At 30.9% G+C, this 13,640-nt stretch overlaps 1 protein-coding gene across 4 annotated transcripts; it reads right to left on the reverse strand.

The window, feature by feature from the left end:
- Nucleotides 1-2,257: 2,257 nt before the first annotated feature.
- On the reverse strand, nt 2,258-7,225 carry LOC114370018 (nuclear transcription factor Y subunit A-10-like). Of its 4 annotated transcripts, none has more exons than XM_028327308.1 (7): nt 7,135-7,225; nt 6,731-6,799; nt 6,292-6,611; nt 4,772-4,863; nt 4,620-4,688; nt 3,631-3,771; nt 2,258-3,133 (listed from the first exon to the last, which is right to left on the reverse strand). In XM_028327308.1, the coding sequence occupies exons 3-7, from the start codon at nt 6,554-6,556 to the stop codon at nt 2,735-2,737; spliced, it is 966 nt and encodes a 321-aa protein (XP_028183109.1). In that variant the 5' UTR covers nt 6,557-6,611; nt 6,731-6,799; nt 7,135-7,225; the 3' UTR covers nt 2,258-2,734. The 4 variants fall into 4 exon arrangements, with proteins under 4 accessions (XP_028183109.1, XP_028183108.1, XP_028183106.1 ...); XM_028327307.1 differs by having other exon boundaries at nt 4,772-4,881; nt 6,741-6,799; nt 7,135-7,223; XM_028327305.1 differs by having other exon boundaries at nt 4,772-4,881; nt 7,135-7,223.
- Between the last annotated feature and the right edge of the window lie 6,415 nt (nt 7,226-13,640).

Raw genomic sequence — 13,640 nt, forward strand, 5'->3', positions numbered from 1 at the left:
ATTCAACAGATGGTTGCAAGACTCAAGGAATCAAACTATAATTATCAATCACAGTTAGCAGCTTAAGCAAGTGATTGCTTTGTAAAAAGAGAAAAGAAAAAAACAAATACAGTGAGAACACACTTCCATAAAAGACAAACAATAGGTTAGGTGATTGGGTACTAAAATATGATATATCATATGATTACGACATATGCATAGTAGACGCAATATGTCAGCAATGTCTTATCTATTAAGATACTACAACTGATGTATATGAAGGGTGAGCAGAGAGCAAGTACAAAGCATGTATCTTAAGCTAACAACTCGGTATAGTGTAAGAATTCTGCCAATTTTGTCACATCAAAGCTGTTGAAACATTTCGAAGATTCATTTGATGACTCAAACCAAACTCTCTTAAAGTTCATGGTAGTCACTAACATGAATGTAACTAATATGGGCAGCTTGTCCTTATTTCTTTAGTCCCTCTGCAATACATTGGCAATACATTCCGGTTGATGGTTTTAAGTATGAAGTCTAAGATGTTTAATGTATTCAATTTATTTCTTCCTTTTTATAAAACCGTCTAAGTTGGAAATAAAGCCAAGAAAACTGTAATATATAAAACACAATATGCTATAATTTGGAACAAAAACAAAGAAGGCATGAAATAGGAAACTGGAAAGCTGTGTGATCTACACCTTCGTAGCCTTTATGTGTTATGACTGACAATAATTAATGCCTTGTGATTAGCTCTCTACCCTAACTGACATTGTTTTGTTAACAGCAGTCAATAGGATTAACTATCTGGACTCCTCTTCACTCTTTCTTCAAATAGAAACCTCTTAATTTGAGGAAGGAAGTTTTGCTATCACTTACATATTGTATACTATTTTATAGAGTATAACAAAGGGACAAGCTGCCTGAGAAATTTGGAGTCTTGAAATTCAACACGAACTACATCATAAAATTCATATTACTCTATACTTTTTATAGTGGTTAATTCATTCCCTCAGCAATAACTTCTTGAAAAGAATTATGCTAAAATATATTTTTTATTTTTGATAAATACTTGATTTTTGTGTTTGTTCTTTAATAATTTTTTTTATATTGAGTCTTTAATAAAATAATAATTTTATTTTTGATCCTTGATATTTTATTTTAATTCCTTATAAAATTAAGAATTTTACACTTATTCTCTAATAAATTTGTTCATTTGTTACAAGTCCTTTAAGAAAAGCGACATTTTATTTAGTTGTACCCTGAATAATTATTTAGGGCAATTCATTCAGAGATGGGGTACATGAACAAATCTGTATTCATTTCTATACCTCACTCGAGCAAAATGTTTTCAAATGAATTTTCATTCGGTGGCATGGTTAGTTTATCTAAATAAAGCAACTTTAAAGTTTTGAGCTTGTCTTGATTAAAAATATATAAAATTTGAGCTTTAACTCGTTTAAAAATTGCCACATAGTTTCGTAATATTAAGAATATACATGGGTTTCCATAAATGGAATTAGAAAATTTTAAACTATTTAAGTATGCAAGCCTTGCATTTGAAGCCAAAAAAGAGTTTGTTATACCATGTTGCATATTACTAAAATACCCATTTGATTTCCTAGGCTTAAACTAAGCCAGAACCCGTATGCAAATTCTTTGTAGTTGTTCCTGCACCTTTTTTACCTTCTGGAAAGACTAATCCGAAATGTAAAAAATTACATTCTGGAATATAAAAGGTTACATTCCAAAAAGGCTAATCTGAAATGTAATTTTACATTCCGAATTGGTGCAGTGCAGGAAGGAATTCATGGGATAGAGGAAGCAACTGCCCAAATTCTTCCCATTACCATCACTGAATAAGCTACTTCAAAATGCCATAAAAGAAACTAATTTTTTGCTTTCCTTTCTTTTATACAATAGAAATGGTCATAAGGGTTTTTAACCAAACCTCCACTTTTCCAATCAATAAATGAAGTTCAACAGATCATATAATGAATTCTCCTTATGGAAACAAAACATATTTCATGATATCCCTTTCTGTGTTTAAAGTTGTGTACCTCATTACTCAGATCAATTTCGTTATTCAGCTAATGGATTGATGATATGGTTATCAATATCAACAAGTCCACATAATCTGTGTTGAAAGTTGTGTACCTCATGTTCCTTGTACAAAACCATAACCAGCTTAGGGAAAGAGAAAATATGGGGGGAGGGGTCTACACATCACACCTGCTTGTGACTTCTTGTATGGTGTCCATATTTTCCAAACGCAAAAGATAATAAAATTTTGACATTTCATAGGAGGGTAAGTCCAGATCGATGTTTTATTTTTCTAACAAAGATCACAATACAGAGTTCTATGTTACATAGCTCCACACAAAGTCAGAAATCCAGAACAAAATACCACACCTAGACATAACTAAAAAACACACGAAACCAGAATTCTTGTTATTTTAACACAGACACATCATAGTCTACTGCATCAGGATATGAAGCCATTAGCATGTATGACCATGTCATGACAAGCCTGTGCAGAAAGAAAAAGACAGTACTACTAATATAATGAGCCAAGGATGAGTTGCCTAAGCAGTAGCCAAGAATGGTTTGCCTAAAACCAGATGAAGAATCACACCTCCAGAACGAAATTCGTCACAATGAACACAAGAAACTGCAACAGAAGTTCCTCACCTGGTCCCTTGCAAGGATAGGGTGGTGCTGCAACATCGCAGCACCAAGCCCACTAGTCTCGTTGCTAATCAAACTTTAAGGTTGCAGCAGTTACCTGATACTGCTGCAACCCATTTAGTGGGCGTGATAATACCATGTCCACTAGGGAGTGAACGGAAGATCCAAGACGATTGACAGAAAAACCATCAAAACCTTCCCTTGAATACATGCTAGTCACCTCTGAACCAGAGATGTTTGGACTGCTTCGATTTGTCTCCTTTGAGGAATTTAAAGTTCCAACCTCAGAATGCAGGACTTCAGAACTCTGAGAGGCACTGGACTGCAATTGTCGGCCGCCAGTTTTATTCACTTTGCTTTCATTTCTACCATTTCCATTAGTAGAGCCTTTTGTGTTCAAGAAGCGACCACCACATCCTCTTGGTCGCCGCAATGCATGTAGATGGCGTGATTCATGCATATATGGCTGCAAGAAAAACACAACTCATATAGCTACAAATGAAAGGGGTAAAAGGAAAAGAAAATTGTTTCACAAGTAGTCAGACATTGTCATGAGGAAAGAATGTAAGTGATTTGTCTTTTGACTGAATGAAGGAAAAACATGTTGATGTTTGTTTATCCATCATCTTTGGTTATAATAATATAATACTTGAGCTAGGATACTTGAACATAAACTGCCTTCTTTATAAAATCATTGTTCAATAATTCCAACTTGTTGTAGTGATACTTTCCTTATAACTCATAGTCATATTATTTCTTCTCCTAGTGTTTCTAGTCTTTTTTTTTTACAAGTGCACAAGGCTTTGCATCCGGAAAATGAAAATATAACACCTTCCACATAATTAAATTTGGTCAAAGCACCATATCACAACTACATTGTTGAATTTTTCAAAGTTACACCACATTAATTCAATAGTTTTAGCCTGACAGAATGTTTGGGGGTACCCATACAAGGGATCATACCTTGCGACGTTTAATCATTTTGTTCTCAAGTACGGCTTTTGCACGTGATAGCCGACGTCTGATGATTCCATGGTACTGCTTCGCATTTACGTAAGTTGGTCCGTCATCGGATGTCAAGTTAATTGGAAGCATTATCCGTCCCTAATTTATTAAATATGGATACACATGAATTAATAAATAGTGAAAGATTCACAGTAGGTAAACAAATGATAAATTGAAGCAGAAGATGATTACATACATAAATTGCAACACAGAATGCAATGTATAATTTAATGTCAAGGCTATACGTACGCTGCATTCAATTTTTTTTTTTCTTATTTATGTCTTATAATATTAACTTGCTATTATCACCTTTCTCATCAATAACCATAATATCATTGTATTATAAAGCCTTCTCTTAACATGTGTACTAGTTACATAAAACCTATATTGCTCTTCTATTCTTTGTTATCAGAGAATAACATGTACTTACTTTTCCTTACTACAATGCCTGACTTAATATCAAGTGGCTGATTTGAATAAATTACCTTTAATACAACAAAAATTCACAACTACAACTACACGGTGACAGGATATATGCAGGTGGTTTGTTAAGAAACTTACTCAAGGTTAAAAATTACTAGAACCATTTTTTACTTATTGAGTTCTCTCTTTCTTCTCTAAGATGCTTATTCACCTTGCCATTTGTTTCAAACCTAATACCTAAAACTCAGTAACCTCTATGGACATGCCTAACTGCATATCGACACGATCATGTACATCTTGGGTACACAGACATGTAAACACGGTAATAACATATTCCACAATCCACATGATTATATGTTAAAAGGCTATGTAAGATTCACAAATATTGATAGATAGTTGTATGTATCGATTTCTTGCTTTCTCATGTATGCGTACACTATACATAGATAAAATCAATTCCAATTTAAGCATGGTGAAACTGAAAGCATTGCATGATATATAAAGATTTTGAGGTAACGACAAACCGAAATTTGAGGTCCAAAAGCTGAGAAGAGTCCATAAAATTGATCCATGTAAGGATATTTTGCACAGATCTATGAAGGAAAGCAGGGCAAACATTTTAAATTATGTCCAACAGAAATAAAATACTAAAACGACAAATTATAAGAAGTTTTACCATTGGCTGATTAAACCCTATCTCAAAACGATTGTGGGGCTCAGCAAGTGATGACTGCAGTGATAAGGTTGCCTGAGGATTTTCTGCATCACCTGACATTTTACAATCATCTGAAGAAGAAATGTCTGATTAACCATAGGAAAGTTCTATTGTTGAATGTAGCAAAATTTCTCACTTTTCAAAAAAATAAAAGAAAAAAATGATAGTTACTGGAGGCTGGAGAAATTTTTTAGATTCAGTCAGTATTTAAAGAATCATTATGGAACATTAAATGCAAGTTTCTTTGAAGGTAGAAAGACCTTATATCTGCATAATCTCTCTTTGTTTTTTTGGGTAGAATGCATAATCTCATTTTAAGTAGTTGTGATATAACACCATTCTACAACAAATTATTTTCAACTAATGCTCAGCCAATCCGTTAAATAAACATAATTTGATTGACCTTGAAAGACATTTCCTTGAGGAAAGAGGACATTTTTGACAAATTACCATTCCCACCTTGGATTGTTACTTCTAATTATGTTGACTTCCTACCAAAGTATATTAATAAGCCAATGATGCTCTTGATATGGAAGGAAAAGCAGAAGTACCATAAGAGGTAACTGAGGAAAAAAGTTGCCACAAAATTCAAGCCTATTTTAATAATGTAATGCTCTCTCCTCTGCAGTTTTTTTTTTCCAAAAAAGTTATCTATTTATTTATTGAAATTGAATGTCCTGTAATAAGGAGTGCAAGATATTAGTAGTTTAAAAATACTATTACTGTGTTAACAAGAGAAAGAACCACCCTCCATCCATCATTCTGAACAACCTTATATCCGAGTTATTTTATCCAAATCCTATTTGTGGAAACCAAATTCAGAAGTTGACCACAGAAAGATTTACAGCAACTATTTCTACAATCCAGAGCTCAAACAAAACAGAATGTTATTTTCTTTATGGGTTCCATAATGTGCAATTCAATGATAATCTTACCATGGATTACTGTCCCAGACTCCTCAGTAAGGAAATTTCAGAAAGAGTGAGGAAATCATGTTGAAAGAAGGGTGGAGGACCAAAGCTGTCAGTTTCAAGGTAAAGTGCTTTTGAGAGCTTCTCTACTGAAAATATAAAGTTTTTTCCAGTAGAAAAGCTGTCAAAAGGACTTTTAGTTTTGTATCCAAACAGACTCTAAGCCAGTTGGAACTAGAAATTGAAATAGACAAAGAAATATCAATGACAAAGATAACAGAAACTTTTATTTTAAAAAGTTGGATTAACATAATGAAGGTTGCTATGAGATATTAAGAGGAAATAATTGAAATATCTGAGATTGACTCAGGCCGTTAATTAAATGAATGTAATAATTCCTTCATTCTTTGAGTGCTAGAGATCCAATCTCACTTATTCATTTCAGAGTTTCATAAACTGTTATATTTAGTTACAACTATGACAATTCATACAAATTGCAATTTGGTAGAAACAGAAGAAGCAAATTATGCAACTCTAGTAGAGAAACATATCCAAAACTAAATTAAATACCTGGAAAGATGGTAAACTGGGTTGTTGTATGTCCTTTATCCAACAATTGTTCAACTCCTCGTACCGCTTGCTTACCGGCTGGGAATTGGTCGACGTAGTTGGAAATCTCGAACGAAAAGGGTTTGATTTGACCACAATACTCCCCATAAACTGGTTGAGATCCTAAGGCACTCCACCATGGAGCTGAAGTTACAGATGACAACTGTCCAACAGAATTGTAGACAAGTCCTTCATGTTCTTTCAGGTAAACGGTTTGCATCGCCATCTATAGCCTCCAAACGATGACTTGTTTATACACAGTTAATAAAGTAATCTACTGCCTGTAAGCAAAGATTGAAAAAACACTAAAACAGATACCAAAACAAGTAATAAGACTCAGTTAAAAGAACAATTTTCCATTAAAGGGAAATAAATAACAAGGAGGCATGTCTATGTCTACCTATAATTACCAAGATTCTCTTAGCTCTGTCAAGTTTCTAGAAACTACAGTTCTGCCTCAAATTTTATCCTGTCATAAAAAAAAAATAGATATGAAAAACAAAACTTTAATTTGTATTTTACCAATAAAATTCTATAAAAAGAAGATTAAGATTGTTCCAAAGAGCCTAAGCTATAAGGACTCAAGCAAAACTTGAATGCTCCCAAGTGGTAAAAGCAGAAGAACGAGTATGGCAGAATCGGTTTCTAAGAAGAAGTAGATGAATGGAGGAACACCCCCATTAGTTTGGAGCCATGTCGGTACTAAATGAAGCAAAACACAAACACACAAACATAGTACACACTAACACGTACAAGAGAGAAGAATAAGCAAAGTGTGAGAGAGGGGGCAAAGAGAACTCTTACATGTGTTGGAGAACTAGAAACCAAACCAACCAATGGTCTTTTTGGCATCGATGGATCGCAAGAATGCCTCCTTTTAGTACCATGTTCTTCTATTTTTTTTTTCATCTATAAATTTGTCACTCATTTTTTGGATTATTTTATAATAATTTACGCTTTTCAAATAAGTATATTTTTAATGGATTTCACGTATTTGTTTGTATTACACCACTCCCCTAAAAAAAATATAACATATGATGGTATTGAATTAAGAATTGCCTCATCTAAAATAAATGAGTAAAGTGAAAGGTTGAAGTATATTTATTGTTGATTTGAAATTAATAATTTATGGAGCATTTTAAATTAAATTCAAGATAGATATACTTTTATTTTTGTAATTTTACAGAATTGCAAAAACATAGTTAGACAAATAGATTTTCAATTTGATTATTCTAACAATAAATACTATTGATTATTTTGTTGATAAATTACTATTGAATTTGATCTGGATAATATCTTTTCCTCAATTGGCATCACATCTCTTTTAATAAATTTTTTTACTAGTAATTAAAATTTATTAAAAAAACTACAAAATTTACAAGTAAAACTCATTAAATAAAGAGCAAAAACCTCCATAATTTTGAAATTTATTAATTCTTCTATAAATTTCAGTTAATAATAAAAGGTGCATTAAAAAAAGTGTGTTAAAGAGTAGTTTCAAATCATGCAACAATTTATTGTATTAGAGAATGTGTTGTAACTATTTCTCTAGAAATTTTATGTCCATCGTCCTCTAACCCTCTCTCCTCTTTTGCTTATCTGAAGTTTCTAAAACCAAGGATAGGAATTAGGAGGGTGCAAGAAAATCTTGGGAGAAGGTGGCCAAACAAATGGAAATATTTAAACGGCCATGGAGCTATTAGTAGTAATGTTTATTAACTGTTTTCTTGTATATTATATATTATATATTTTGAGTAGTGCAAGTTGAGGTGTGTTGTTCACTGTGCTTTGATTTGAAAAGTGGTCCCAAGATTTTCATACTTACTTAGTCCTAGGGTTCATGAGTTGGCTCGATCTGGCCCATCAACTCGTGGTAGAGGTGGTGGGCAGCATTAGGCTCATTTTTCTATTCAAGATTTTGGTTATTCAAGAATCTTGTGCTTCTTTCCATGCGATTTCTAATGTCGTAATGGAATATATAGTTGCTTTCATAACTTGAAACCGTTCATTCCCCTACCTTGACAATTACATTTGACGTAACCAATTATTTTCTTTTAGCTTATGTAATTTAAGGCTGTCTCAGTAAATTAAAACCTTTGAGTTTTTTTCAAAAAAGAAAAAATCTATACACTAACTATTTAAAACAATTTTATATTATCATATAATTAAAAACACCGTGGATAATTCCTCTCCAAAAAAAAACATCATAGCTAATTAATTTGTTAACATTCATAATAATTGTTTCAAAATTCATATTAATAGTAATTTTTTATTGGTCGATACTTGATAGAGTAAACGTTTTTATAACTGTGCATGATCGTTAACTTTTTTTTTCTTTTCAATATCCTTTAATTTGATTAATTTACATGGTTTTGAACCTTATACATGAGACCTAACAAAATTCGGTACAAAGGGTAAATGTACGTGACTTTATATATGTCGATCAGGGATAAGAAAATCTAATCCAATGTATAAAAAACCTTAGTTGAAAGAGTTAAAATTTACTTTGTATATAAGTTATTTATATTTTAAAGGGAATGGTTTCCGACTATAGTCTAGGAAAATGCTCTTGATGCACACACATGCAAAACCATATCCATACAAATAAAAGAGTAAATTATATAGATTTTCCTTGAGGTTGTCTTTATTATATTAGATATTTTTTCGTTTTTGAACCCTATAAATAATTCCTTAATTTTTGAGCTTTAGTTGCATTGACCTCCCTTTTAGGCGTAAAAGCGTTACAACGTTCCCATTTAGAGGGATCACAGTAATATGTAAAAAAATGAAAGAGTATCATATATAATAAGAACAAATCTAAGAAGGGATCCGTGCAATTTACTCTAAATAAAATAGTGGTGTTTGTATAAAAGAAATTTACATATAGAGCCAAAAAAAAAAAAAAAAAAAATTCATATAAACATCCATTTTCTATTTTACATATATACGGACTATTTATTCATAATCAGTATATCCTTTGCACCTATCTTTATAACCTTTAATATAATAATAATAATAATTTATTTCACCATGTATTAAGTGTCACAATTAGCTTAGCTGGAATTTGAGAGACGGTTGCCTATTTTCAAAGCAGTAATTAACTAGATTCTAGGAAAAATAAAGCCTGTTTAGTAACTTTGTCGCCAATCATAGTTTTCCTTCATGCTTTAATTAAAATTTCACAATTAATCTATAAAAATAACTATGCTGATATTTTCATGGTCAGTTATATGTCTATGCTAAAGAAGAATTAGATTGTGTTAGATCCTTGACAACACACGTAAAACTTGTCGATATATCAAACATGGACTACTCTCACAGCAAATTTTCTTAAAGATTTTTTTTTTAAAAAAATAAATCAAATCAAAGGACATCGTGTGATTTATATAATCAAATACATCAATGAAATAAAATTTTATTGTTGATATTGTAATCTGTCAATCACTAAAGTTTCGCAAGTAAGCCTTGATGAACTAAAATCTCGTTGAATGATCAGACTTTCAGAGACAAAGTATGTAGAGTAAAAGAGCTAATTCTATCATACTTGTAAATAACACGGTTAAAGCAATTTTAATTTTGTCCGCAAAATATAGTCAACTGTACAGACAAGAAACAATCAACAAAGTACACCATAGCTTTGTACCTTTTTCAGCTGATCAATTAACTCACGCATGTTTCACAACTAGCACATAAACCCCGACATAATTGCATTACATACGGAGAATGTTACCTATATTAATTACCAAAAGGCAAATTAGAAAGTTAAGGTCGTTTTATGGTACCAATATTAATCCTTAAAGCCAGTGCATACTAGTTAACTAGTTATGTCATATTCATATAGAATCATTCTAGTAGTTGGTACAGTAGTTAAATTTTACAATTTAAGAATCTTATAAACCAAACTTGATCACAAGTCAATTTTAGCCCTTTGCTATACAGTAACTACACTATGCGAAAGTCTAAATGCCTTCACGCTTTAAGATTGGGCTGTTTTTCGGCCGCCCATGAACATTTTATTTTTATAAATATAGTAACAAATTAATTAATTAATTAACAAAATAAACGGTTTATATACAAAACTTGGCTCTACTAGAGTTATTAAAATTCAATTAGATTCTGCTTTTAGGTTCATTATCTTAAGCCGGTTAATTACTTTTAAGAACGAAAGAGTTCCCGTTTAAGGTATCTAATAAGTCAATTTCAGTTATAGCAACTCCTTTGTTGCCTCATATGCCTCCTTTTCACGAGACTTTGTTGCTTTTGCCTCCTTTTTTTATGATATATATATAAGAACTTTCAATCTGTTGCCACTAAGTAAAAAAGGAAAGAATATTTAATTTACCACTAACTAAAAATAAAAAGAAAGAAAGACAAAACATGAAAAGGGAATTAAAAAAAGGAAGAGAAAAAGGTAGAGGGGAGAGATATTATTAGGTGATCATCCACCACCACTTCATGATATATATATATATATATATATATATATATATATATATATATATATATATATATATTCAAATTTCATAATTTATAAGAAAAATTATTGTTATTTTTTGAACAAGCATATAAAAAAGAATTAATAACATTTGATTATTATCATATAAAAATAAATAAGTTTTATAGTGCTTCAAAACTATCTAATAATTTTTCGTAGAGGAAGAAAAAGAACAAGGACCACACACATTAATATCATATGAGTCGGGTCTGTCGTAGTTTTTTATTCATAAGATGCAGGCATAATCTTGTGTTTTTTTTTTCCTTCTTGTATTCCCTTGTTACTGAGTGTTGTTATTAATCATTATAATTGTTTTGTGGGATAACTCGTTATGAGTCAAACAGATAAGTATGAATATCTTTCTTCTTTGATCACCGTGTTCTTCTTTTGTGAGATACTATGTGGTGTCATTAATTATTATAGTTATTTTGTGGGATTACTCATGAGTCAAACAGATAAATATGGATATCTTCTTTAATTTGCTCACTATTTTTTTTCTTCTAAGATAAGTATGAACTTGGAACTGCTAATAAAGTTTAAAAAAATATTAAAGAAATCAAATCTTACATCTCCTACTATATCTCCATGCTATGTGCTCCCTAACATAACTAATAAGGTAAATTTTAGTAGCATCGATGCTATCTATATATAATTGATCACCAAAAATATTACAGAGATGTTTATAATATGATATAATATTTTGATCTAGCTAATAGAGTCAAAATTGTACTTAAATTAATCTACACATAGAATTGTTTTATACTCTCCCATGTGTTTCTTTCCTACGACGCGACCAAAGGTTATTTTCTTTTCATCTATAATTATAAAAAGTGAAGAATCCTAGGCGGATCCATTGAAGAGAAAACCTAGTCATCTCCAAATTCTACAAAAAATGTCATAGAAGGTCCATATCATTCACTCCTCATAGCAAATGTCCTACCACTAAATACAATTAAATTACATTTATTAACGGGTTAAAAACATTAAAAATCAGAATAATCTTTATTGGTATAATTTTTTTCTCTTAAAATTGAAGTATTATTATAACTAAATTTTAAACCCATACGATGCACTAGTTTAATTAAATTATATATTCTTTATATTTATAAAAAAATATGTGTACATTAATAAAATTAATTTTAAAAATATTTAGCAAAAAATTAAATATAGTTATATTAAAATTGAGAAAGATAATTAGTTAATTTTTAATTGAGAATTTTTTATCTTAAAAGATATTAGACCTAATGAAATTTATTTTAGTTTGTTCTTTATGCAAGCAATAAAATTGACGTAATACATATAAGAATTGTAATAATTAAAAAATAAAACAAATATAAATATATGATTATTATGTTATTTTAATATTATTATGTTTACAGTAATTGAGTTGTATGCTTGTAATTAAGGATTTTTAAATATTTTTATTGGAAAAATTAAATTTTTATTTTGAATATTAGCGGTTATTCTTGTATCTTTTGGCGGTAATAAACATCGCCGCTAAAACATATACTGGCAAATAGGTTATAATTAGGGTCTATAAAAGTATTGCAGTCATTTCAGTGAGTACGTGCCGATAAAAATAAATTTTATAACTAACGAAAACCTATTTTATTAATTTTTGTGTATTATAAATTATTTTTAACAAACTAAATTTTATTTGTCACAAAAATTGTAGTTAAGAATGAGTTGCATGGGATTAGGCATCGAGCCTCACGTTGAGTAAAAATAGACAAGTTATGTAATATAAGTGAGAATAACTTGAAAATCTAATGTTTAAAAGTTTTGGATTGAATGTGAAATCAAAATCACTTGTATAATTTATTTGCGACCCATTGATAAAGATCTTTTGGTGTTTTACCCTTCTCATATTTCCAACCAAAAAATTTGTTGTAGTGTGTAATTAAGTAATTTGCATATGGCATGCAACGTAACCCCTTAACCTTGTTAGGTTTTGTATAAGACTAAACATGTGTTTAAAAGAGGTTAAATTCATGCAAATACTTTACTAAGAAAAAACTCTACCAAAAAGTGTTACAAAAAGGTTTTCTAATATTGTACTTGTGTGGGAGTACTAGGCTAGGAAATTTTTTCCTCACGGGTATAGCCTCTCTCTTCCTCCTCCTCCTCCTACTTCGTGGGCTCATTCTTTGATGTGGCGAGAGTGACTACTTACAAAGGCATTCTAACGCTCAAAGTCAACAATTTGCCCAACTACAATAAATGAAAGTAATAAAAGATATATAATAAGGTGTTATCTCAAGAATCTCACATTTTGAATACACAAATTAGTGGACCTAAGCTTGGATCTATGATCCTTACCTTTAGGGTTAACGAGGATGCTAATATGTGATTACTTGCTAATGAGGTCTTGATTATGATTATATTACCTTTAAGTAATCTTAAACTCCTTGCATTGTCATAATCAAAGGGTGCTCGGCCTTGGTGGAGGGGGTGTTCATCCAAGGCCGAGGGGATCGATGCTCGTTTGACTATGGCCGAGGGGGTGTTTGGTCATGCCCTTGGTCATTAAAGTCATATGGGTACAAATATAAATTAATTCAAACACAAAATACTACTACTAGGTGTTGAAAATGTATTTTTATCTTTTACTTTCCTTGGGAAATTTAAATAATAATTAAAAAAGCTTAAAAAGGGTAAGGGAAATCGATTCAAGATTTTCTCCTTTTAGTGCATAAATCATACTCTCTTTGTCCCTAATTATAAAACATTTTTCAGAAATTTGTTTGTTTTTTTATAAGACTTATAATTTCTAGATGCAATAATTATTTTTTCTCCTAAACATTCTTACTTAATT

Source organism: Glycine soja, chromosome 10 (assembly GCF_004193775.1).
Source record: "Glycine soja cultivar W05 chromosome 10, ASM419377v2, whole genome shotgun sequence".
In the NCBI taxonomy this organism is placed as follows: Eukaryota; Viridiplantae; Streptophyta; class Magnoliopsida; order Fabales; family Fabaceae; genus Glycine; species Glycine soja.

Coding starts and splice junctions, on each gene's coding strand:
- LOC114370018 (XM_028327307.1), bottom strand. CDS start 6,556: ATGGCGATGCAAACCGTTTACCTGAAAGAACATGAAGGACTTGTCTAC. Junction 4,882..6,291: donor CCAGTTTACCATCTTTCCAG/GTATTTAATTTA, acceptor TTTCTTCTTCAG/ATGATTGTAAAATGTCAGGT. Junction 3,134..3,630: donor AAATGATTAAACGTCGCAAG/GTATGATCCCTT, acceptor TTTTTCTTGCAG/CCATATATGCATGAATCACG.